The 26,849-nt window shown below is 46.5% G+C and overlaps 1 protein-coding gene across 9 annotated transcripts in view; it reads left to right on the top strand.

The window, feature by feature from the left end:
- The window catches only part of NF1 (neurofibromin 1), a 236,608-nt gene that overhangs the window by 37,610 nt on the left and 172,149 nt on the right, over window positions 1-26,849 (top strand). For 4 of the 9 annotated variants that reach the window (XM_084822896.1, XM_084822894.1, XM_084822898.1 and 1 more), the window contains exons 9-22: window positions 957-1,130; window positions 2,209-2,331; window positions 2,811-2,885; window positions 4,767-4,898; window positions 5,691-5,735; window positions 9,994-10,128; window positions 14,316-14,429; window positions 15,554-15,633; window positions 16,440-16,563; window positions 18,379-18,534; window positions 21,452-21,698; window positions 23,475-23,548; window positions 23,668-23,751; window positions 25,916-26,356. In XM_084822896.1, the coding sequence (XP_084679022.1) occupies window positions 957-1,130; window positions 2,209-2,331; window positions 2,811-2,885; window positions 4,767-4,898; window positions 5,691-5,735; window positions 9,994-10,128; window positions 14,316-14,429; window positions 15,554-15,633; window positions 16,440-16,563; window positions 18,379-18,534; window positions 21,452-21,698; window positions 23,475-23,548; window positions 23,668-23,751; window positions 25,916-26,356 (2,004 nt within the window). Of the gene's footprint in view, window positions 1-956; window positions 1,131-2,208; window positions 2,332-2,810; window positions 2,886-4,766; window positions 4,899-5,690; window positions 5,736-9,993; window positions 10,129-10,299; window positions 10,358-14,315; window positions 14,430-15,553; window positions 15,634-16,439; window positions 16,564-18,378; window positions 18,535-21,451; window positions 21,699-23,474; window positions 23,549-23,667; window positions 23,752-25,915; window positions 26,357-26,849 lie in introns of those variants that run through there. The other 5 variants (XM_084822897.1, XM_084822895.1, XM_084822901.1 and 2 more) reach the window with 4 other exon arrangements.

The following is a 26,849-nucleotide window of genomic DNA, read 5'->3' as shown; positions in this document are numbered from 1 at the left end:
GGCAGATAAAAGGACGGACCTCTTCACACAGCACATAGTTAAATTATGGAATTCGCTATCTCAAGGTGTAATGATGGCCACCACTTTGGATGGCTTTAAAAGCGGGTTAGATAAATACCTGGAGGAGAAGGCTATCCATGGCTACTTGTCCTGATGGCTCTATGTTACCTCCAGTACCAGAAGCAGTAAGCTTTTGTGCACCACTTGCTGGGGAACATGGGTGGGAGGGTGCTGTTGCACTCATGTCCTGCTTGTGGGTTCCCGGTCGACAGCTGGTTGGCCGCTATGTGACTGGAACTTTGGACTAGATGGACCCCTCGTCTGAGCCAGCATGGCTCTGCTTATGTTCTTAAGAGGCCCCAGCTGAAACGGTGACGTAATGTATGGTGCAATATGGCGTTGATGCCACTGCAGCATAAAATCTCTCTTCTGCACCATGTGATTGCTCTTCATGTATCTCTTGCTCCTGTGCTTCCACAGCTGGGTCCCATTTCTTAACAGTAGTTAAGAGGAGGCTGCTGTTACAGCTGCATCTGCTCCATCGCTCTGGCTCCATGTTGGGGAGAAGGCTAGTCTAGAACCCTTCTCACTGACATGCCAGCTTTCCAGGCGCAATTTTTTTTTTCTATGAAAGAGCATTTAACCCACCCTTCCCGGAAATAAGAAGTGGTACAGTCCAAACACAACTTTACCATCCAGTGAGAATTAGGTCTTACATATTGGCATCCATTTTAGGTTAAAAAAAAGTTTAGGATGATTGTACTTAGTACTGGGGTACTACAATACAAAGATGGTTCTGAAGGTCTGTAATGACTTTAACATTAAAAAGCACATTGCACACCAAAACTAATGCTAATGTCTTGCAGGTGGATTAATGACCTGGAATTTGAATCCGAGTTCCTCAGGATGGAGCTAAAACTTTTCTGTTTCTGTTTTATGTATTTTGAATCATGCAGAAGCTCTTTTTGGACAACCTCAGGAAGGCACTTGCGGGTCACAGTGGAAGTAGGCAACTGACTGAAAGTGCGGCCATTGCTTGCGTTAAGCTGTGCAAAGCATCGACTTACATCAGCTGGGAAGACAATTCTGTCATTTTCCTTCTAGTGCAGTCCATGGTGGTAGATCTCAAGGTAAAAAGAGAAAGAAAACAAAGAGTTATGTACTGCTCCGTGTGTTTATTTCAGTGATTATTTTGAACTGTGAACTGAAACACGTAATGACCTGGTTCGCATGTAATGACGGACCATGGTTTAATTATCCATGGTTTGTTGAATCATGCATTGTCGCTGCATGTGAATCTGGAACTATCGGTTATTAACCATCAACAAGTCATAAAGAGAACCCATGGTTTGTTGTTAGGTTGTGAACTGTGGGTTGTTTAAACTGTGTGTTGGTTTTACTTGCAAACCCAGAATTGCGGGTTGTTTCACCAGGGAAAGCGGTCCAAAGCCCAGCCTCTTTACATGCCAGTGCTGTGTCACAAGGGGATACAGGGACAGAGTGGGTGAAGGAGGGGGAAACAAAAAACTGTGGACTGAACCCATGGCTTGTTCAGTAGTTTGCAGACAGACTCTGGATAGGGCAACAAGCTATGGTTTAAATAAACCATGGGTTAGCGTTACATGAGAACCAGGCCAATGGTTCAATTTGAGCATCGTGCCAAAACACTAGGGAAGCTTAACTGTGGTTTGGAGCGGTGTCTGAGTTGACAAGCATCATTAACAGACGTTGCTTCATCTCTAGATGTTGCAGCACCTAGAAATGGGAGTAAGCTTGAAGCTGCAGGTAGAAAACAAATACAGAGAAACTGGTGGTCCTGGCATGCACCTGAAAGCTCAGCCCATAATTTGGGCTATAAATTATAGTTAGCACAAGCTGGGATAGGTCTTAACCTGGTGCCTAAAAGATAATAATGTTGGTGCCAGGTGGACCTCATCAGGGAGCTTGTTCCACAGATGGGGGCAACCACTGAGAAGGCCCCCTCCCTTGTTTCTGCCTTCCGAGCTTCCCTTGGAGGAGGCACTTTGAGGAGGCACTCCATTTTCCTGGAGAAGGGGTAGTATATCCCTAAAAGCTTGCTATTCATGTTCTCCTTTTGTTTTAAAAAAACAAAACGTCCACAAATACCTTCCTTGATGTTTAGAAAATATTCTAAATATCTTTTACTGCTGGCTAAAATAACCGTGGCTCACGTTTGCTGTTTTATAGAATCTGCTCTTCAATCCTAGCAAGCCGTTCTCGAGAAGCAACCAGAATGCAGACATCGACCTTATGATCGACTGCTTAGTGTCTTGCTTCCGCATCAACCCACACAATAACCAGCACTTCAAGGTGAGACCATGGCTCTGTAGGCACGTGCTTTCTATCCTGGAGCTATTTTTGAGCTCTTAGATATGAAGGGTGGGTCAGCAGCGGCCGGGGATTCATGAATAATAGAGAATTCTGTTTCTCAGCAATTACTGTTTTGAGTGTTTTCTAGAAGTCTATTTTTAGATCGCTTTCAAGATGCCTTTCCCACTGCCTTTTAGTGACCATTATGTTACGAATTGACTGGAGAAGCTCTAGTATTCTTTTATTTGCTGTGGGCCCAGTCTACCCAATCATGTCCAACCCTGCCTAAAGGAATGTGTTGCATGAAGGTGTCTGTTCACTTCATTCAGGCCGAAGTGCCTTTCAACAAATCCTGCTCATTTCGGTTTAGCTTGTGCCAGACAAAGTCCTGTAGAGTTTGTACCCTTTGATTTCCAAGTTAGTTACAGGTGGAAACCTTCTAAAAACCTTCTAAAAACAATTCTCCCCGTTTCTTCTAGACCTGCCTGGCGCAGAATTCTCCATCAACATTTCATTATGTGCTGGTAAATTCACTCCACCGTATAATCACAAATGTAAGTTCTTAAGGTGCTTGAAAAGACTAGATAATTAACGTCTCAAGATAGTCGGGATTTGACTTGAACTGCAGAGGCAGGATGTGCTCAGAGTGGGGTGGGGAGTGACTTGTTAAAGTCATGTGGGCAGTTGCATTGACTTTCAGCGGTAGCATTCCTTGGACAAGCAGAGTGGTTCAGCTGTCTGAATACCACCTTCTTAGTTTGCTCACATTTGGGCCATTTTTAATGACCGTTAGTTAATCTGTTGCTATTTCATCAACAATAGTAGCTGTCATATGTTTGTAGTATTTAGGACTAGTGCAAATGTAACACTAACAGGCACTTAGAATTGTTGAGGGGTCAGGATTGGATCCTGGGGTTGCTTGCTTCCTCCGTTCTGATGTGCAAATCCCTCCCATCATTCTTTAGCATTTATGCCTGTGTGGATGTTAACCATGGTTAATACAAGCCAGGATGCAGCGCTAATGTAACTTTTGAAACCAGCTGCAAAGTTGGTTTCAAATCTTATGTTAAGGCATGCTTCATGGTTTGCATTAACCATGTGCAACATCCATGTGGACATAACGACAAGTGATGGTTAAGCCTGTTGGGGAGAATTGAGATGGGAGGGTCTGGAGAAGACTGTGTGTGATCTCAGTCCCTTAAGGATAGCTGAGGGCTGTCTAACACAGGGATGGGCAGAAGGTAGATTGGGATCTGCTGGAAGATCTTTGGTTGATTTGCAGTAGAACGGCAAGGGTATCCAATGCTCAATCATCTAACAAGGGTAATGACCGAAGCCCCCCACCCCCTAATTAGGCTGCTGGGGGGAAATCATGAGTGGGGGGGCAATCCTGATTTGGGGGAAACGCTTGGTCAGGAGTAGACTTTTGTGTGAATGGGCTGTAAGCTGAGTTCAGTTCTGATACTGAACGCAAATTCCTCGGCTCAGCATATGCTCAGAGGCACCCTGTTCTTTAATTCCAAGTGTTTGTCTTTTGCACCTCGCTCTTTTTGGTGGATCTTGGGCTTCCAGTGAAAGGCTCAGTAGTTCCAACAAGTCTGAAGTCTGTCCCCCCAGGGCTGGCATTGTCTCCAGGGGCATGTCCCAGTACTTCTCTCCCAGCTGTGAGAATAACTTGCAGATGTTCTTGGATGAGTATATAGGATCACCACCCAGAAAGGAGCTGCATTGCTCAGCAGGGCTGATTTCACCTTCACCACTGGTGTGGGAGGACTCCTGTTAGCTATTGCTATTGGGATCCTGAAAATTAAAAAAAAAAATCCTAACAGCTGCAGACAGCTACCACTAACAAAATGTTTTTTTAAGCCACCAATCGGGTTAGAACTTCTTTCCCACTGCTAGAAATGGGGAGCGCCCTTCTGCAGGATGCCTTTGTTCAGGTCCACTGTTTCCCCTTCGCTTTTTTGCATTCTGTCTTAATGCCTGTATTGTAGACGCAGGCTCGGCCAAAGCTTTAAGAAGGGGATAAAAAACACCATCCGTTTACCCAGGGTGCTTCCAGACAGAAGACTCCTGCGCTCTCAGTAAAAAACCACTGTGCTTCTGTGTTGTCTTTTCCTCTTCCATGGACCTCTTTCTGGCAAGAGGAAGACACAAAAGATATGGTGGGAAACCATGGGTGGGTGATGAAGAGATGATGTCGTTGTCTGAACTCCCCCGTAAAATTCTGTGAATGAGGCACCGCGACTGCGCAATAGGAGCTTTGTCTGGAAGCATCTCCAGTCTGACGGTTCAGCATCCCTGAAGAGAGAACAGGCTCTCCCCCAGAGGCTTTCAAGGGACCGCTAAGGTTAGGCTGCTGGATTGTGTGCTCCATCAAAGTCCTTCCTAATGCTCAAGTCCCTGTTGGTGTTTTGTCCCATTCCTTCCCTCAGTCTGCGCTGGACTGGTGGCCCAAGATCGATGCCGTGTACTGTCATTCCGTGGAGCTCCGCAGCATGTTCAGCGAAACCCTCCATAAAGCCCTGCAGTGTTCTGGCGTGCACACTCCGATCCGCATGACCCCGGTAAGGCCCCGCCCCTCTTTTCCCCCCAGTGGTTACAATTTTTTTTTAAAATAGTCAATTTCATTCTTGGTGTTCTCTTACGCTAGAAGGTGGTACAAATGCCGCAGCCATTGAAGCAGAGGGCCCTAAACCTTTTCCAATGACCCTTCCTGTGTTCTAGAACAGCCTTCCCCCAGCCTGGTGTCCTCCAGGTGTGTTGGACTACGACTCCCGTCTTCCCCAGCCAGCAGGCCGCGGCAACCCCCCTCCCCCCCATCACCAGTGCCGAGCCTTCAGGTGGCTCATCCTTCAGGCTCTCAAGATCCACTGTGTAAAAAATTACGATAACGACAACGAATTCTCCCTCTTGTCTTGCCGCTCAGTAGCTTCATGTCACACCGTTGCTTCTTAATTTGCTACCCATTCATTTTCTTATTCGAACGAACAACATGGCTTGCGGGGTCTTTTTCTCACAGCAACCCTGGGAGGTGAGTTTGGCCGCGAGCGAGTCGCGCCCCAAGCCACCTTCCGGGCAACAAGCCCTTGAGCTATCACAGGGTGCTGTCAGATGCAGACCCCCCCCCCCCCCCCCCCCGGACACGCAGCTGGAACTTCTCCCCACAGCTTAGCCGAGTCACCGAGAGAGGAAAGAACGGAACTGATTTCTTTGGAAGCTTATGAATCTGCGCATTCATAGGTGGGGAGAAAAAACGACGGCAGTTGTGCGTTGCAACTCTTGACACTGATTGGCGGTGCTTTGTCTTCTGCTTCTTATTTTCTGTTCTTATTGGCTGCTGTCGCTCACATGATCAGATTCCAACCAGTCACTGCTTTGCATTGCAGTGGGCTTCTGTGGCTGTAAGTATATGACCCCATTGTTAACTACCACAGAAAAGCTTTGTTTTTTGGGGGGGGGGGTTGTTTTTTTTTCCTTTTACTTTTCTGTGTATAGTTACGACTATAGTCATGTCACGCCATTTTAGTGATTGAATATGTAGCATGTTTTCACCTGTTGGCTGTAATGAAGCAAATTTAAACCCTTTTCACAGAGCAGGTGATAGAAGCAGTTTTAGTCTCTGCCATTCCCCCTGCCCCCTACTCCTTAACTATAACGAGTGGGTTAAAAAATGCAGCAGTTCCTTCTTGCAGTACAGCTGCCAGCTTCTTTGATAAATGTGTTACCCATAAACATTTTTCTTGGGGCTGGTGTAAATTTAACCATGGCTAGGGGTTTAGGTTCAAGACCCGAATGCTGCATGACGGAGTGAGCTCCCGTCTTCAGTCCCAGCTTCTGCCAACCTAGCAGTTCGAAAGCAAGAAATTGCAAGTAGATAAATAGGTACTGCTTCGGCGGGAAAGGTAACAGCGTTCCGTGCACCTTGGTGTTCAGTCATGCCGGCCACATGACCACGGAAGCGTCTTTGGACAGCGCTGGCTCTTCGGCTTAGAAATGGAGATGAGCACCACACCCTAGAGTCGGACACGACTGGTTGGGGACACCTTTTTACTTTTTTTAGGGGTTTAGGAGCCAGCCATAGGAGCATGCTCCCCTGGCCTTTCCCTTTTCTCTTCCAGCAGCGCCTTCTCCTTACCCTGCCTCAACCACGTTTAGAGGATACATCAGCACTGGCCTTACCCATGGTTAACGCTAATCAGGGTTAGAATCTGCGTTTTAACTATCATTTCAAATCCTAGTTAAATGGAGATCCTGCTTGGTCTTAACCATGGGTAAGGTCAGTGCTGATGTATGCCTTAATGGGAGTTAAGGCAGGCAAGGGAATTTGCTTGCAAAAGAGGGACGGTAGATTCCTAGCTCTTAACAATGTTTGTTTATTCATTACATTTATATCCCACCTTTCTTCCATCATGGAACTCAAGGTGCCTACATGTGGTTTCCAGGTGGTCTCCCCTCCAAGCACTGACCAGACCCAAACCTGCTTAGGGTTCTAGAGGTGACCAGTGTGTTAAGTCTGCACTGCCATTACATTTCTTTATCAAAATAGTGTGCAATTGTAGCATCAACTATAAAATATCGCACTTGAGTAAAAAGTCGTGAACATATATTTAACCTTTTTTATTTCAGAGTGATTAAAGCTAACATACTAAGTGCTTTAAAGGCCTGCATTTTCATTGATATGGTTTTGGAGGATTGATCTCCAAAGTATGACCAACTCATTTCCCCCCATTCGTTTAGGTATTTTGTTTTCAGAATGTTAATGAACATTATTTCTGGTCCTGCTGTTGGGTGTCTTGTGTGCAGAAATAGCAAATGATTCATTAACATGAAAATACCATATATTTTTCTTCTGTTTATAATATATATTCAAGTTGGTTTGAGGCTCTGTCTACTTGGTTTCCAAAATCATTTTGTGTAAGGAATGAGTTAGACAGAAGAAATGTGTCTGTACCTATATCTATACTGTTCTGCTTCTAAGGTTCAGAATTTTAAAGAATTCAAAATCTTCTGCCAAGGGCTGATGTGAACCAAGGCTGGAGAGCCAAAAAAGGCACAGTTTCATGGGGATATTTGAGCTCTTAAAGGCACACAGTCTGACCATTCGAAGGCCCTCTCCAAACCACCTCTGTTTTATAGTGCTTTGCTCACATTTTAGGAAGTGTTTCTTCACAGCTATGAGCTCTGGAAACCTTATTCACAAAATAAAACCTGGATTGTCTGATTGATGTCTGATTCTGTGTTCCACATTCCGCTTTTGCCTAGAGAACCCCCAACATACCAGCAACCCCAAGTTGCCTTTTGCTTATACATGTCCTTTGCTTAATTTCAGACAAACACCTTCTTTAAAATGGTCCAGATTTAGATAAAAGCAACCCATGTTCCTTATAAGAGTATTTTAGCTAGCAAACATATTTGTGGAGGTGTTTTACAAAGTGATGTTTTCTGCGATATGTGGGGCTGTGGTGGGGTGTTTGCTTTGTCTTTTTCTCAGAGGGGAGGAAAAATTGGTTTGGATGTAATGCCAAACTGTGTCTTGGTCTGACATCTGAACTGGCAGGCTATAGTTTGTCAGCAGCTGCTCAACCAGGTTCTGAAACGACGGCTTACATTTTTTTTTTCTTTTAGCAAGTTATGGGGTTTGCTTGTTAAATGGGGAGGCCAGTTCCTCACCGATTACATGCCCCGATCGACCATATTTCAGTCTCCCTGGACATTCAGCAGCAGACTTGAAATTCACTCTACTTCAGTGAAAAGGTTTCAAAGTGTGGAGCTGCCAAGCAGGAATTCATTGACACATTTTCAGTCAGGCTCAGCAGAGACTGGGAGGGCTGTTCGCTACACATAGTAATTGTATCTTGGTTTACCTGAAAACCGTTCACCTTGCTTTGCCAGTTCATTACCAATTGGGAATAGGCCATTACTCCTTGGATCTTTAACGCTTTCCACTGGGATTTCTTTGTATTTGATCTGACATAGGAGGAGGAGGAGGAGACTATCAGCAGCTTTGAGTCATGTTGGCTACATGGAACCTTCATGTTAGGACCACAGGAAGCTGACTCTGACCGAGTTAGACCGCTGGTTCATCTAGTCCAGTATTATTGACTCTGACTGGCAGCAGCTTTGCTGGGTTTCAGGCAGGAGCTTTTCCAGTCTTACCTGGAGATGCCAGAGACTGAACCTGGGACTCTGCATGCAAAGCAGGGGCTCTACCACTGAGCCACGGCCCCTCCCCTGTTCAGAGGCAGTCTGCCACTGAATACCAGTTGCTTGGATGACCCAGCTGGGGAGGGCTCACCTTCCAGTCCTGCTTGTGGGCTTCCCAAGGGCGTCTGGTCGGCCACTATGAGAAGCAGGATGCTGGGCTAGACGGAGCTTTGGTCTGATTCAGTAGGGCTGCTCTTATGTTAGTGCGATGGAATGCTTCTTTTAAAATTATTTTTTAATTGAAAATTTCAACGAAAACAAAACAAGTGAAAGAAGAAAAAAGGGATCAGAAAGAAACATGTAGTAAAACTGCATACCTTAAGAGTCTCAGTTTCAATTATTACAGCATTCTAGAAAAAGTAGATTATACATGAACTTCAGTAAAAGCTGACAAAATGCCCTTATATAGATCCATTTGTGAGTGGTGCCTATACACCACCCTGTCAAATGTTGCTAGTGTTGTTAGGTCTTCAATCCATTGCATTGTACGAGGTGAGCATTTATCCTTCTGGTATTGTTGTATCAGTCTTTTGGCGGTCAAAACGGCACGGAAAATCCATTTACGTGGACCATGTGTTAACTTCCAGGAAGCAGGTAGATAGTTTAAAAGAACATGTACTTGTAAATAATAAAGTGTGTTCCAATACAAAGTTTATCTATATGATAACTTCTTCCCCCAAAGAGCTAACTATTGGGCATTTCCAAAAAATGTGAATGAAGCATTAGTTGTATTACACCTCCAACAACTGGTGATTGTCAATGATGAGAATGTCCCTTGCATTGCTGGATCACCTGGCCTCAGTTTGTACTCACGTTTGCCATTTCCAGCTCTATGAAAATATCCTCTTTTGAGAAGGAGCGACCAGAATTGTACCCAGTATTCCAAGTGCTGTGACGCAATAGACTGGCAGACGTATTTTGGGTCTTGTGTTCCTAATCATTTCCAGCACCGAGTTTGTCCTTTTTGTTGCTGCTGCTGCTGCACACTGAGTTGGTGTCTTCAGTGAGTTGTCGACCATGACCTCAAGATCTCTTTTCTTCCCCTCCCCCATCCGGAATAGTGGCAGCGATGGCCTCTGAATTGGTTATAACTGTTCACTAAAGAGATTTTGGGATCGTAGTGGAAGGCTTCATGAAAATAGCTGCCGGAGCATCCTGTGCTGAGAATGAAGAAGAGATTGAATGATTTAAAACTGGTTATGCAGCTCATACTTAAATTAGTATTCTCCGGTGGGTGATATGACACCCTTTTCCAACCTTGTGCCCTCCAGATGTGTTGGACTGCATCTCCATGCTGGCTGGGAATGATGGGAGTTGCAATCTGACACATCTGGAGGCCATGAAGTTGGAGAAGGCTGTTTTATGACATTATTTGTATATGTACAGCTGTTTGAAAAGTGAATTTTGAGTCATCAGTGCCTTGTTGACAGTCATATAATGTTTTTCCCCCCTTAGAGTCTTACCTTTAAAGAGAAAATGTCAAGCCTTAAGTTTAAGGAAAAGCCTACAGACGTTGAAACCAGAAGTTATAAGGTCTTGTTGTTATCCATGGTAAAACTGATCCATGCTGACCCAAAACTCTTGCTTTGTGTAAGTAAAAGTCCTTTTTTTACAAAAAAAGAAAAGAAATCAACACAGTCTGGTTTTCTTTTATTACAAACTTTCAACCAAAAACACACACTGGCTTTCTAACAGGACAATAAAACGTGCAGATGTGAAACCATGAGAAGTAACAGTGGAACTCTATGACTCTTGTTTTAGGAGGTCATTTTGTTGCTGCTTGCTCTGGACCACTGCATCCAGAAAGAAAAGGACCAAGGTATTCCTGACACTTAAAAACAAAACCATTCAGAAAAACAGCCTTAGTAGTACGCGTCTATAAGAAGTTATAGAAAAGTCTGGAGTCCCTTAATACATTCAGCAGAATCAAGTTGTTAAAATCTTTCCTGGACTGTACAACTTCTTATTGCAGGTACAGGAATTGCACATTTAAACCCCGCCCCATCTAAAAAAAACTCCTTTGCTGCACATACAAAATGTGCAAGTTTATATACTGATTTATAAGATTTATTTGCATGCCGCTTTTCAGCCCTTAAAAGGGCCAGTGAAGTGGCTTGCCATGTCAGTTACTCAGGTACTTCCAGGAAACCCACAGACAGGGCCTGAAAGCAAGGGCTGCCTCCCGCTGTTGTCTCCTAGCTTCTGGTATTCAGAGACATGCTGCTTTATGAACCGTTGACATATGATTCCTGTCGATTGTTTCTTCAAATTGGCACTGAGACCCGCTGGTATTGGTAGAAGCGTACTTGCAAGTGAGCATCTTTTGAACGGCACCACTTGGTCCTTGTCTGCACTGCTTGAGCCCTTCTGGTGCCTGACTACGGTCGTCTGCCTGACAAAACATAAGGGAATTAGTGTTACCCTGGAGTTTCTGCTCTGAAAATGGAAAGCTGTTGCTCTACCCTCCACACGTGTTGGACTACACACCCCATAATCCTTGACCATTGGCTGTACTGGCTGAGGCTGATGGGAGTTGGAGTCCAAAACATCTGGAGGGTAGCAACTTGCCTATGCCTGCTTCAGTGAAGGACTGACTGGTGGTGATGAGGGTGCTCTTCCTGGAGGAGGAACATGAGATTTCAGAGCTGCGTGGAGAAGCCACATGTATTGATGGTTTGGCATTTCCATACTGCCTTATCTGCAAAAAAAGAGAAACCCATCAAAGTGGAGTACAACAACGTAGAACAATAAAACCATAAACCAATGAACAAGAACATTGAAGGTGGTAAAGAAAAACATTAAGACATTAAAAGTACAACTTTTTAAATGCTAAATTGAAAAGAGGCGCCCTTGCACCCTTTCTAAAGGTGTTAAATGGGTGTTGCAAGCGTATCTGCAAGACTGAAGTCTAGTACGTCCTTGGATGATCAGCCCGTTACTGCTCTGCATTTCTTTTAAGGCAGTCGCACCAGTTGGCAATTGTAGCTGTTTTCTGTGGGGAGGAGTCACTTCATCTTATGAAGTGAGTTTTGGTCCATGCAGACCTATGTCTTTTTTGTTAGTTGCTAGAGACCAATAGGGCTACCCCTCTAGTAGTCATATTCCTGCTCCCTTAGTTGACTGAGATCTGGTTTGCACATAATGACCACCCAGAGCACGGGTTGATTATGGATTGCCGTTGAATCATGGGTTGTCGTTGTGTGTGAACCCTGGACTGTAGTTTAACGATGGGTTGTTAATCCTGAACAACCCAGGAAGAGAACCAATGGTTTGTTGTTGGGTTGTGAACTTGGGGTTGTTTGTGGTTAACAACCTATAGTTAAAGTATAATTCAGGGTTTGCACGACAACGCACAATTCAGCAATAACCCATCGACCCTGTTCAGACTTAATGGCAGCCATTCATGGCTTTGCTTTCGAACTGTGGTGCTGGAGAAGACTCTTACGAGTCCCCTGGACTGCAAGGAGGTCAAATCAGTCCATCCTAAAGGAAATCAACCCTGAGTGCTCATTGGAAGGACAGATACTGAAGCTGAAGCTCCAATATTTTGGCCACCTAATGCGAAGAGAAAACTCCCTGGAAAAGACCCTGATGCTGGGAAAGACTGAAGGCAAAAGGAGAAGGGGACGGCAGAGGATGAGATGGCTAGATAGCATCACGGATGCAATGAATATGAACTTGAGCACGCTCCGGGAGAGAGCGCAGGACAGGAAGGCCTGGCGTGCTATGGTCCATGGGGTCACGAAGAGTCGGACACGACTGAACGACTGAACAACAACAACAATTCATGGCTTAATTAATCCTTGAATTGTGGGGATGCTTGCTGTGTGTGAGCCGCTCCTGGATACCAGAAACAACCTGCGAATGCAGCATTCGTAGATTGCTTCTGTGATGTTCGGACCTGGGCATTTGGGGTTGTTCGTGGGTTAACAACCCAAGTTAACCCATGGCTTTATGGGTTAATCAGCCCATGAATTGCTGCTGAATGCCACTGTTACATCCGAACAGGGCCATACTCAACCCGTACTCTGGGTTGTTGTTTTGTGCAAATGATTCTCAGGAAAACCGTCACACCAAATGATATCATATACACACACACACTGATTTTTGTAGCAGTTTAAATGACTGAGCTACCCCAAAGAATTCTCAGAATTAGAGTTTCAGAGTGCCAAGGATTCTGACAGATCTGTAGCCTCGCCAAGCTTCAGTTCCTAGGGTGGGGTAAGGTCGTGATGGTTTTAAAGCCTCTGGTGTAGCTATACCCTCTTGTTTCCCCACCTTTGCTCTGTACCCCACCTCCTCACACAGTTCAGTTTTATTGGCATGCATGTGCAACTACTATATTATTTTTAGGTGGGTAAGAATGGGGATCAACAAATCTTGGCTGATGTTAGTAACCAGCCAATCTGCCATGCAAATGACCCTGCCCCCGACCCCCTACAGAGGGTGGGACAATGTCTTCTTACATGCTGATCTTGAAACCCAGAACAATTGGGGAGTGAGCCCCTGCCCTCCTTTTCAGCTGAGCAGAGGAGTGGGAGTTTGTCCCTCTTGGGCTGAGCCTCAGATTCTCAGAAATTCTCCTGATTTCCAAGTATTTCCAAGGCCCAGTGCAGCATTGGGGATTGCCTGGGGGAAAAGGCTTTCAATGGCTACTAGTCCTGATGGCTATGTGCTACCTCCAGTACCAGAGGCAGTGAGCCTATGTACACCAGTTGCTGGGGAACATGGGCGGGAGGGTGCTGTTGCACTTGTGTTCTGCTTGTGGGTTCCTGGTCGACAGCTGGCTGGCCACTGTGTGAACAGAACGCTGAGCTAGGCAGACCCTTGTTGTGATTCAGCAGGGCTCTTCTGATGTTGTTGTGTTGTTAAGGTCACTTGAAGCAGATCGGCTAGCCCATTCATTCCTTTTGATTAGTTTCTCGTGCTCACAATTACTGCTTTTTGCGTTGATGGAATCTGGTCCAGCGGTAGTTTTTCCAGAGGTCGTAACGCAGCACGCAGTGTCCTGCGTACGCAGCCCTTTCCGGTTCCCTTGTGCTCGACTCCTGGTTTCTAGCAGTCAAGGGCTTGGATCTCAAGAACTGTGCAACTGGTTCTGGCGGTTTGGGTTTGTGCTTCTTGAAGAGAAAGCGCCACACTGCCCCGTGGTGGAGAACTCCTTTTGAAATGGAAGGATGTTTCTCAAACAAATCCCTCTAGGCATGCCCTTGTGGGAAAAGGCTCATTTTGCTTATGCTAGCTTTCCCCAACTCCAGATGTGTTGGGATATAACTCCCATCATCCTCAGCCAGTCTGGCCATTTATTTGGTGGGTTTCACTTGGAGGGTAGCAATGGAAGCAAACATTAAATATGTCCCATGATATTACAAAATCACACAAGTTAGTTCTTCATTTTGAACAGCCATTTGCTTCGTGGGTCATACAATGTGCAACTGCTGTCTTTGGATCTGTAGGTCATAAAAGTGTACCTGGGCGACCTCTTCAGCTGGGGAAACCTTGCAACCATCCATGCAGACCATGTGAACCCCAATTCTGAATCCCTAAATTCGGGGTTCCTAGTTTCCTATCAGGCGGTAGGCTTCCACTCACTAGCTGTCAGCCGCAGGGTCAGCTCTGTATTGTAGTATACTGCAAGACTGATACCAGGACAGATCCGTATGAGAGATGCCTGAAGTAGCTCTTTGGAACTTGGATTGACGTGTCCTTTGGAATATAAATGTCACTAAGTCCACGTCTGTACGCAGAAGCTGATGTGTTTCCACCTTCATACGCAGAATCCAAGGAAACAGGGTCCTGAGACGCAAGGCAGCACAGCCGAGCTCATTACAGGGCTGGTCCAACTGGTGCCACAATCCAGCATGCCTGAAATAGCGCAAGAAGCCATGGAGGTAAGGAACTGGCGCCTGATCGTTTATATCCAAGCCCCTCGATGGGACGAATAAGCCCGTACTTTAGAGCAGAGGTGGGCAACCTGTGGCCTGCCAGATGATGTTGGGCTGCAACTCCCATCCTCTCTGACCATGGACCATGCTGGCTGGGGATGAAGGGAGTTGGAGTCCAGTAACATCTGGAGGGCCACAGGTTACTCACCCCCTGGGATAGAGGGGCGGGGGAATACAGGGCTGAATGTGTTCCCCAAACCTCCCCATTATCACATCTCCCTTGTGCCAAAATTGATGCCAGTCCATTTTAAAGCCGAGATTTTAGACTGTGACACCATTACTGCATTTTTGTAGGAACAACGGCATGTTTTGAAGTGGGACCTGAACAAAGTCTACCTCAGAATGTGATCTCCATAATTTTGTGACTATGAGCTTTTTGTCCAGTCCTTTATTATACGTGGGTGATTAAAACCAACGTGGGCCACAGTGGGTAAATAGTTGTGGATTGTGCTGGGATTGGCAAAAACCAAGTTGGGGAAACCTTATCTGGGTCTCTTTAATTTGGACATGTTCTAGTTTCTTATTCCCCACCTCTGTGTTTGGTGCCATGTTTTTACAGCCTTGTTCTCTGCACACACCCATCAATGCTGTGTTGCGTTATTCCTGACATCTGCAGTTGAATTGCACTGGTAGTTCTTGGTAGACGTAGCACAGTAAGGCATGCTTCATACATAGGATGTCACTTGGCTTGGAGGATGACAACAGGGGAGGGGCCTTCTCAGTGGTGGCCCCCCCAATTGTGGAATGCTTTCCCGAGTGAGGCCTGCTGGGCACCAACATTGTTATCTTTTTGGTGCCAGTTTAAGACATTACTCCCAAGCATTTGACAGCATATGAGGTTTTTAATGGGTCTTGGGATGTACTGTTGTTTGTTTAAAATTGTTATATTTTGTATGTTGGTTTTTTATTATGTTACTACTGTATTTTAGGGTTTTCATCTTTGTAAACCACCCATAGAGCTTTGGCTGTTGGGCAGTATAGAAATGTAATAAATGGAATGAATGAATTAATATATGTAGTAAACTTTTGTTCAGTGTTACGTTAAGAGGTTTCTCTGTGTTTGTGTTCAGGCCTTACTTGTGCTTCATCAGTTAGACAGCATTGACTTGTGGAATCCAGACGCACCCATTGAAACATTCTGGGAGATCAGGTAAATACATCTCCTGTCTTGGCCTTGGTAAAATGGTCTTTCTCTCCTGGACTCACTTTCCTTGCCTCTGTATCATGGCTAGAAGTTGTAGCATCTTCACTTCTGTACACTGGACTACATACATTTTAAAAATGTAGTTTATATCCCACCGTTCTAGTGCTTACACACCATTCAGCTAGTTGATGCTAGTCTGGACCAGGGGTGGGCAGAAAGTGGATTTCCAGGTGTTTTGGACTTCAGTTCCCAGAAGTCCCTGCTACTATGGCCAGTGGTCAGGAATGCTGAGAGCTGAAGTCCAAAACATCGGAAGATCTACCTTCTGGCCAGCACTGGTCTAGACTAACTTTGTCAATAACAGAGGCCTAGGATGCCCTTTCAACACTCTAGCACTGCAGGGGATCCTGTTTGAATCCTGACTTCTCTCCATCTACCCCTCCAGAGAGCATTCTCAGCTGTTAGTATATAGGTGTAAATCAATGGAAGGAATTGCTTCTTTCATTCTTGGTGGGTTTTTCTGCCCTTGACATGCTCCCAAATGATTTAACATGTGGATTTTGTTACGCTCAGAACTTTGGGCACAAACTGTGGACCTGCAAAGGGGTGTTGAGCACGCTAGAGAGTTTACTGTCGAAATGAGTAAGTGTTGTGGAGAGAAGACAGAACTTGAAGGGATCCCCTGCTGTACTGGTATATCTGTCATATCTACTCTAACAAACTGCTTCTTGCAAATATTATCAGTGAGCTTATGGAAAACACCTCAGTCAGTGGCCAACAGTGATTGTTTTCTTAATGTCTTGCTCCCACAGTTCACAAATGCTGTTTTGTATATGCAAGAGGCTAACAAGCAATCAGATTCTCAGCAGCACAGAAATCCTCAAGTGGCTGCGAGAGATTTTGATCTGCAGGAACAAATTTCTTCTGAAAAACAAAGTAAGTGGATGCCTTAAACGTAAGGTGGGGCGGGGAGAGGAACCTTTCAAACGGGGCTTGCTTCTGGCTTGCTCCTTCTCTCGTTGTATCGAATAGCTCGTGGATGGAAAGAAAATTTGACTAGCCCCAGCCACGCCTAATGCTTCTGCTCAATAAAGGAAGTGACAATGTAACATAAAAGTTTTCTCAGCATTAGGAACTTGGTCCCCTCGCCTGCCAGGGAAACGTAAGATCCACCGCCCCCAGTATTGCTGCCAGCCCACCATCTCATATATGGTCACTTCGGGTCAGCTCAAACTGCGCATAAACTACATGCGTTGGGAGAGCAGGTTTGTAACTGTCCACCATCCCCACTGGATACACTTGTCCTGCCTCTGGGCCTGCTGGGTTGGGTGCCCACACGTTGGATGCAATGTCTGCATAGGTTTTGAACACATGGGCCTGTGTATGTGAGGGGAGTTCAGGGCTAGTTTCAGAGCTGGCAGTCAGCAACAGGCCACTGAGAATCAGTGTGCAGCGAGTGCTGGATGAGTACCTTGGACACCCAGATTTGAAACCCCCACTTGACTATGAAGCTCACAGGGTGATCCTGTGCCAGTCACCATTGCCCTGCCTAGCTTACCTCACAGGGTGGTCGCGAGGATAAAATGTGTGGGGTGTGGGGTGGGACCGACATACCACATGTACCACCCTGAGCTCCTTGGAGAAAGCTTGGAATAATGGTTACGATTAGTAGTGAAAAGGGGCAGATTCAGACACGGTTCTACACAGTGGAAAGCGGGTGCATCTGTAACACGACTGAGTCCTACCAGGTGTCCACATATTTTGGGTAGGACCTATACATGTAGCCGAACCTGCATTGCCATTTCTAAAATTTAGTAATGGATTAGGTAGTGGCTACGTTTGCACACAACGCTAAGCCATGGTTTATGTTAACCGTGGTTTGTTACTTTAGCCATGCAGATGAGCAAAGAAGCCAAGGCTTGTTTCCCTTACTTTTACTTTGTTCCTCTCCTGTCTATTTTGGTAGCCTTCAGAGCGATTTAATTTTCAGACTGCTCTTACTGGATGCCTCTGTTTCAGGGCAGACAGCAGCGCAAACAAGCTGGACAGAAGCCACATCAGGGTTCAGATATAGCAAGCCATGGTTTAAACAAGCTAGACTTTGTAAGCCAACAACAACCCATGGCTTCTATTTGTGGTTTGTAGCTGGTTAACAAATCATGGTTTGTTTGCAAGGATGGGTTCAGACACAACAACAAGCCAGATTTCAATAAACCACACCATGGCTCAGCACTATGTGCAAACCAGGTCTGTGTGAATACCTGGAGAAAGAAGAAGTGTCTTTGAACACAGGCACAGGGTTTGAAATCAAATTAATTTCAAAGGAAAATCTGGCACAGACACAGCAGGCAGCAGTTGAAATACTATAAGTCTGTGAACTGGTGCCTACCAAACTGTCCTCTAGACTTGGTATTCATGACCTGTCCTCAACTGCTCTGTCTCAGGCGATGGTGACTCTTCGTTTGTGAACAAGTCAACTTTTTATGCATTTATACACTTTGCTTGTAAGGTTCAAGCCTCTTTGGGCCAAAAGTGGTCCTGCCTAAAGTGTTCTTATTTTCTCCCTTCATAAATATAGCCCCAGTAACCCCATCCATCCATCCATCCATCCATCCATCCATCCATATCTGTCTCCCTCTCTCTCTCTCTTTCTCTCCACCCCGTCTTTGTCTTTCTGACTTTTTTTTAAAGCCCTTCTTCCCTTACAAAAGTTGGATGACTTAAATTTTTTTTTCTTCCCTCTCTCTGTAGCAGTCAGATAGGAGTTCCTGTCCCTTTCTCTTCCTTTATGGGGTAGGATGTGATGTCTCTGGGGGTGGAGCCAATCAAATCTCTCTTGACCATGAAGAGATGATGCGCTGTATTCCAGGAGCTACGCTCAGGAAGGGCAAGGGGAGCTTTGCCATGGTAAGTGGAAGCAATGTGAGTGCGGCAATGTAGAGGGGCTGCTGTCAGTGGGCTGTTTTTATGGCCTAATTCTCCCTGGGCTTTAAAGCTGTGTCTGGGTGTAGTGACTTTGAGAGCAGGAGAACAGCGAGGAGTCAGGTGTGAATTTACACAGTGTCCGATACGCCGTTCTTAAAGACATGTCTAGCCTGGAATAAGAGGCAGCTTTTTAGGGTGCAATCCGATGGCCGCGAGTCAGCAGCTAGATGGCCATAGGATAGGTCTGTTCCCTGAGAACCGACCTCTACCCCATCCCGCGCTGCCTTGTAGGCAGTGCGGAACGGCCCTGCACTCTGCGCTTGGAAGAGGAGCGTGGAGAGGCAAAAACGAGGTGTTCTTGGGGTGTGCCAGGTGGGGAGGGCAGAAGTGCTGTTCCGATGCTTCCTGTGTTGTCTGGCGTCCGCCCCCCCCCCCGCTCCACCTTCCCGCAGCTAGACAGCCGAAATCAGCTGTCTAGCTGCAAATGTAGGGCGGCTGAAGTGCGGAGGGGACGATCCCCTCTGCGCTTCTCCCGCCCTGCATTGGATAGGCGGTCGCCTCCGAGTTCGGAGGCAGCCGCCCATCCCGATGGGATTGTGCCTTCCGTTACCTAAGTAGGCCTCTCACACGAGATAATTGGTACCAAGCAAGCACAGCCACAGGTGCTCGGCCTGTGCCAAGTGATCTCATCCTTTGCGGTACGGATGTTGTTCTCTCCTGGGAGAAGCAAAAGAGAGCCCCCCTCCCCCTTTCTCTCGAGAGGGGAGCGGCCGGCCTGTGTTTCTCATGACAGGCTGCGGAATTTAGGAGAGGCAGCTGTGAAGTCCAGCAGGGTGGTGTTGCTCTTTGGTCTCGCTCCACGGGGGAATCAAGCACAGCTAGCCTGGAGAAATCCGTTGGTCCGTGGGGTGACACCCGTGTGCCGGGGGGACCCCAGCACACAATCAGCTGTGACGAGGACCCACTTCTCTTGGCTGAAGGGATGCGTGAGCTGTTTCTGCATTTCTTTCTGCATCCATTTCTCTTCTGCGTAATCAATAAACTGTTAATCTAACGCATCTGTGACTTCGTTTCACCCTGGCAATCCTCGACTGTGGTTGACCAGGGCCAGACAGAAACAGGCCCCCAGAATCAGTATACCAGGCCTTCCCATTTCAGACGCTGATCAATCAGAGCAAGTGAAGTGTCCTCAAGACGCTCAGTGTTCACCAGCAGTGGCTTTCCTAGGCCACTCTAGTTCTACCACTGGAGTTTTGTGGTTTGCTGTTGAGTTTCTCCCAGGCTTTCACGACCTGCCAGGGCTAGAACCCGGGAACCTTTGGCTCTTAGTGTGGCTGCCCCACGTGCTGAGTTATCAGCGATGTACTGGTAGATTTTGAAGTGCAGGTGCTTATCGTGGCATTCCCATCGCCGCACCCCCAGGAGAGTCCAAAAGACAGGCAGCTGCTTCGGTCTAGATCTGTATATGTCTGCACCCCCCACCTCCCGAAGAGGAGCAGTGCATAGCATAATACCCAATTTATTAGGATCCACTGACAGTCATAGAATAGTGAGCTGGCAAAGGGCAGTGCGGTGCTTAGCACTCTGGACTTTGGCCAGAGAGACCTGAGATTGCATGAGAAATTTATTTCTAATTATCGTGTTTATATCCTGCCTTTTTTCCTCTTGCAAGGAACCCAAGGCGACTTACATTCTCCTCCTCCTCCTCCATTTTATCCTCATAACAACAACCCTGTGAGGTGGGTTGGGCCGAGAGTCTGTGCCTGGCCCAGAGTCGCCCAGTGAGCTTCCACGGCTGAGTAGGGACTAGAACCCGGATCTCCCGGCTCCCAGTCCAGCACGCTCACCACTGCACCACAGCATGTCCCCAAACACCATAAAGCCACCGGCTCAAAACTTTCCAGACGTTTCTTTTCCCAGCACCAGGGAGAAATATAGTTCTGCTGTTTTCAAGAGCAAGTCCCTGCCCCACACTTTGCACGAGGGATAGCGCACAACAATATATTGCTGCCGGGGGAAAGCATTTCTCCCCAGCTGTTGTGAGGATCAGAGGGAACAGAGAAATCTGAAGGGCATGGCAGATGATGTCATCGATTAGCATTTGCTTATGCTAATTGAAAAGTCCCAGGGCTTTGACCCTCTGAGCCCTGTGGGCACCTCTGCACCACTGGTTTTCAGAAACATCAGCTTGGAAGCAATTCCTGGTTGCAAAGTGTTCTCCGGCTTTGAATTGGCCTCGCCCACCCAGGCTGGCCATTGGGCCCTCGTAGACGGGAAGGACTATAAAAGGTTTCCTGATTGGGCTGAGGCCTTCCCTGAGCAACAGCCATCTTCCTGGCTCTGGTGCGTTGCTCTGTGTTCCTTGGCACTGTGTCCCTGGCTCAGCACTGACCCTAACTGAGTTGGCTTTTCTGATTTTTCTCTCCTTTCCTGCACCATTGTGGGTGCCCAGTCCTTGGAATGCCTCAAAATACCCAGCACTTTTATGATGGCAGCATATTTTCAAATTCCAGGAGGATGGACAGGGCCATGAGCTCCAGCCTCCCACTGATGGCCCAACAGGCAGGCTTCGCTTCTTGCATCTTCCCCTTAGCAGGGAAGCGGCAATGAATTATGGGACATGCAGTGAAGAATCCAGTTTGGTAGCATCTAAAACCCTGAGTAATAGACCCTTCTCTTTTTGGCTTGGCGGATGCTCCATTTTTGATACAAACTTATTTGGGAGGGAGACAACAAGGACTGTAATACAACAGAGACCTTGTATTCCTTTGGGCTTTTCAGATGGCCCTGACATACCACACCTTGCCTCAAGTGTGTGTTTGAGGAGCAATTTCTGTTGTGTGGAAGAATAGCGAACTTTGCCAGAATAGCGAACTTTGCCAATGTCCTGTCTCCTAAGGAAAGCACGGCAGGCTGCAGTGGGACGCCGATATGTCGCCAAGCACAGACCAAGTTGGAGGTTGCTCTGTACATGTCTCTCTGGAGTCCCGACATTGAGGCAGTGCTGGTTGCGATGTCCTGTTTTCGACATCTGTGCGAGGAAGCTGATATCAGGTGTGGAGTAGACGAGGTGTCGGTTCACAACTTCTTGCCCAACTACAACACCTTTATGGAGTTCGCTTCTGTGAGCAATGTGTTGTCAACAGGTAAAGAGGGAGCCAAGAGATCCCTTACTGTTTTATTTCATTTCTTTATCGCTATTATTTATGTGCCACTTTTCAGGATACAAATCCTACCAGGGCAGTTTAGAAGTAACATAAAAATAACAATCTCAATAAACAATATTAACAAATTCTTAAATCGGAATCCTTCTTCCCTCAGAGCAGTTGGTTGGAGATGCTGCTGTGGGGGTGGGGAAACCCAACTGGAAGAGGAGCAGGGGTCTGGTGTCACCCTCACCTGCCTCCCTCTCTCCTTCCCATAGGGCAGTTGGTGGAAGATGGGCCTGTGGTGAGAGGGAGGAGAAAGCCCACCTGAAGCAGGCCCTGAGGGGGTCCTGAATTGCCTCTCATCCTCTTTCTCCTGGAATCATTAGTGGTGGGGTTCAAAAATTCATTCAACTTTAAATAATAAAAGAGGAGGAGGAGATGGAGAGCTGTGCTTTAAAAGAAATAACAACAGCCAGCGGCCTGAGCTGCTAAGTTCTTCGTCCTTTTGTGCAGTTAAAAGGATGTAAAAAATATGGCCGTCTTTAAATGCTACCTTGTGCCACTTCAGCGTCCTGCTAGAGTTGGTTGGTAATTCTGTGATGTTTAGCTCCCACTCTTTGTACATGGCATTTTTGTTTAAAATGTAAAGTTTCGCTAATCCAGCACTGAGGCCAACTTAGATCCCAATTAAAGTGAATGGGGGAATGAATTTCGGCACATTCAAGGTATTGGGTCTAAGCGACCACAGCCATGGTAACTCCTGCTTAACCAATACAAGAGTTTATATTGATGCAGCAGTTATGATGAAGGGGGTTGAACCATACATTAAAATAACTTGGTTTTAAGTTGAATGAGGTTCAAAGATGTTATAAGTTGCATGAAAAAGTGCACAACTGAGGTGTTAAGATCTGTGAAAACCTGCAGGAATTAACACTGAGACCATTATACGGTTGGTTTATGGGGTCTGTACAGCTGTCGCCCTGTAGAATAAGCAACAATTCTTCATACAGCTTCTTTTTTACGTTAAATTGAAGTCATTCCTATTCTCATTGGTTCTTTTTAAATCTGACTGACTTTGGATCTGTTTGGCACCACTCATCAGATTAGCAAAGTGCATCTTTTTTACAAGTTGAGGAGGGATAAAACTAAAAAACAGCTGTAGATGTACAGCTCACATGCCTTCTTAGTAAAATCTGGTAGGGTCACTGAAAAGTTTCATGTTGGCCTAATAACTTAATTTTTGTTCTTAAAAATGGATATCGCCTTGCAAGGCTTATGCTGCTGAAGCAAAATATTTTGAGAATGTTAACATTAAGTGCACTATCCTTAATATCCTTGGACAGCTGCCCCAGGGAGAGGGGGGATGTTTCATCTGGTAGGCTCTATTATGCCTGTGGAATGTTCCGCCAGCACGTAGGCCCTGAAACGGGGCAGAGGCAGGCCAGAAGCAGGCTTAGGTGCTGTGAAGCCCCAGGACCGAACCATTCCCCCACCTCAGACTGGTGTAGGTCTTTTTCCCTCCTGTTGGAACCAACGGGAGGGGAAACAAAGGAGGAGCCTCCAGGGATGACAGAAAAGGGTCAACTCCCTCTACCGCCGCATCTCCCCTCCCTTGGCACCGGTTCGAGCCAGTATGGCTTTGGAAGTGGCGGGCCATCTGCCCCTCCACTACGCCCCCCCCCCCAAGTTAGGCTTGCTCTGACACCACTGGTAGAATGAGAATGAGCTTTAGAAAAGCTGAAAACGTACTGAGTTCTGATCACCTCTCCTTAGGAAGAGCGGCTCTCCAGAAAAGAGTGATGGCACTGTTAAGGAGGATCGAGCATCCCACGGCAGGTAACACGGAGGTATGTTCTTACTTTCCGCCCCCCCCTTACAAAAGTATTCCTCTTCAGCAGTCGATAGAATTGCGTTAAGCTCATTTATGCTGTCTGGTAGAATAATGCTTTCTTTTGTTGCATTTTAGGCTTGGGAAGATACACATTTGAAATGGGAGATAGCTACAAAATTGATCCTCAACTATCCAAAGACTAAAATGGAAGATGGCCAGGTAAGAGGGGGGACCACTCGGAAGTATCTTCCAGACCCCTTTCTCTGCTTCTCTTTAGTGCCTAATGCAGCCTTCCCCAAACTTGCACCCTCCAGATGTGTTGGACTACACCTGCCATCATCCCCAACTGGCATGGCCGCTAGGTCTGAAGGACACCATCTTGGGGGAGGCTGGTCTAATGCATTTTTAATTTTTTAATTTTATTTCTGATTACATTTATATTCCACCTTTATTCCTTTTACAAGGAACCCAAGGCAGCTTTCGCGGTCCTCCTTTCCATTTTATCCTCACAACAACCCTGTGAGGCAGGTTAGGCTGAGAATCAGTGACTGGCCCAAAGTGACCTAGTGAGCTTCATGGCCGTGTGGAGACTAGAACCTGGATCTCCCGAGTCCCTGTCCAGCACTCTAACCACTACACGACACTGGCTCTCCATACAGTGTTGCCCTTCAGAGATTTAAGCTCCACAAGGCTCTTGTCATTTTGCTGGCCAGTGTAGCCAGGATCTAGTCCCTCATCTTCTGCTTCCTCGTGTTGTCCTGTGTGTTCTTATGCTGTCAGCAAGGCTTATGGTGCTTTGGAAAAAGCCAGGGAGTCTATTTTTGTTTCTTGCTTTAGAACTGTCTCCTGTTCCCAGTCCTTCAGCCCTTCAGCATCCTGCACCGTCCAGCATGCCGTCTTTCCAGAAGGTGGATGGTAGCCTGTTTTGTGGGGACGTTGTTCTAAGTGTAGCATTGATTTGCTTTACTTTCTACAGTTCTTTTCTGCTTTTCAATAAAATTCCCAAAGCACCTTCCAAATTAAAATAAAAAGTAACAAAACTTGCAGAATGATAATACAAAACAGGATAGCGGAAGCATTGAGAAACAAATGTGCAAGTCCTGAATCAGTGCCTAGACTCAGTAATGGGCTGGATGAGGGCCAATAAACTGAAGCTGAATCCTGGCAAGACAGAAGCCCTGTGGGTGAGTGATTTGGCTCATTGCCTGTTCTGGATGGGGTTGCACTCCCTCTGAAAGATCAGGTTTGCAGTCTGGGGGTACTCCTAGATCCATCACTGTCGCTGGAGGCCCAAGTGGTCGCAGCGGCTCGGCGTGCCTTTTACCAGCTTCGGCTGGTTCACTAGCTACGGCCTCTCCTGGACAGGGATAGCTTGACCATGGTGGTAGAGGCATTAGTAACTTCAAGACTGAATTACTGCAATGCGCCCTATGTGGGGCTGCCTTTAAGGCTGGTCTGGAAGCTAGAGCTGGTGTAGAATGCAGCAGCTTGGCTGTTGTCAGGAGCTGCCCCTAATGCAGCTTTGGCATGCAACTCCTTTGCTGAGGGAACCTCACTGGCTGCCTATTTGCTACTGGGCCAGGTTTAAAGAATTAGTACTAGTGTACAAAGCCCTAAACAGCTTGGGACCAGGATACCTGAGAGAGCACCTCCTTCCTTACCAACCTGCCTGGTCACTGAGGTCATCAGAGGGCATGTCCCTGGTGGTTCCACATGGACACATAGCCCGGCTGGAGTCCACCAGGAAAAGAGCCTTCAGCGTGGTGGCCCCCTTCCTGTGGAACTCCCTGCCTTTGGAGGCCAGGCAGGCACCAACATTGTGTTCCTTCTGGTGCCTCCTGAAGACATTGTTATTTTGGGAAGCCTCCCTTGAGTGACCCGCTGTGGTTTATTAAATCCGGTCATATTGGAACTTCTTCCTTTTAAAATGTTTTAATTGTTTTAACATGGTGTTTTATTCTTTTGTCCTTGCTGTTCACTGCTCTAAAATCTTTTGATGTGGAGCGGTATATAAAAACTGTATATAAAATAAAAACATCCATTTTCTGAAGGTGCAACAAAACCTTTTGTTTTTTACCTTGCTTCCAGGAAGACACTTAAAAGTGGGGTTGCTCGAGCCTTCCCAAGGGAAGCATGATTAAGAGGTTTGGGTCGAATACTGGACCAGAGAGACCCAATTTCAAATTTCAACTTCAGGGTGAACTCTCTGGTATGGCTTGAGCAAGTTTGTTTGAGCCTCAGTTCCTTTCTGTAAAATGGGACTTCTGATGTCCTAGGATTTCTTGAGGAAGAATGCAGTCATTGCCAGAATAACCAAATGCATGTGAGTGTTCCACATTCAGCATCATTACATTCTCCCCCCACCCGGTGTGACTCTTTCCAGGTCACTGAAAGCCTTCACAAGACGATAGTCAAAAGGCGAATGTCTCACGTCAGTGGGGGAGGTTCCATAGACCTCTCGGACACGGATTCTCTGCAAGAGTGGATCAACATGACCGGCTTCCTGTGTGCCCTCGGTGGGGTGTGCCTGCAATATCGTGGCAGTGCACCGTTTCCATCCTACAGCCCCCCCATGGGCCCTGTGAGTGAGCGCAAGGGCTCCATGATATCCATGCTGTCAACTGAAGGCAACACGGAGACCCCTGTTAGCAGGTTCATGGATCGTTTGCTGTTTTTAATGGTCTGCACCCATGAGAAAGTGGGCCTGCAGATACGCACGAACATCAAGGAACTCATGGGCCTAGAGCTGAGCCCAGCGCTTTACCCGATGCTCTTTAACAAGCTGAAGAACGCCATCAGCAAGTTCTTTGACCCTCAAGGGCAGGTAAAATGTCGGCTTTAATTGAATTATTTTGCAAAACCAGTGCAATGAACAAGAGCCCCCCGCCCTTAGAGATTTTTCCCGGGTGAGAACAAATGGAGAAGGGTGGGGGGCAGGAACAGGTCTTTTCTGTTTTTTTCCCCCAAGAACCTTTTGTGTTATTTTCTGAAAATCTGAACAATTTTGGATAACAAAATACTTTGTTTTAGAATGATGGCCAAAAGGTGTTCATATATTGCTGCCTGACTTTACTCCCCCCAACGATTACTAAGAACTACATAATGTAAACCTCGTGGTACAAACTATTTCATAATGCAAAATTTTCCAGTGTTTCCCATTTTTCGGAGATAAACAAAGAAGTCTGGGGGGAAACCCTTACCCCACCCCCATTTTTTCAGGCTGTTTCCAGCCCTTCACATCTCTAGTTAATATGCATGCACAGTTTGTCTTATTAGCCCATGGCTTGTTGTAGGGGTTGTGTGGTGGTTCAGAAGCC

This window comes from Heloderma suspectum, chromosome 16 (genome assembly GCF_057233095.1).
Source record: "Heloderma suspectum isolate Gila_16-S chromosome 16, 16-S_ref, whole genome shotgun sequence".
Classification (NCBI taxonomy): Eukaryota; Metazoa; Chordata; class Lepidosauria; order Squamata; family Helodermatidae; genus Heloderma; species Heloderma suspectum.
The sequence above is the reverse complement of the archived record's forward strand: the minus strand, read 5'-3'. Positions and strand labels throughout refer to the sequence as shown.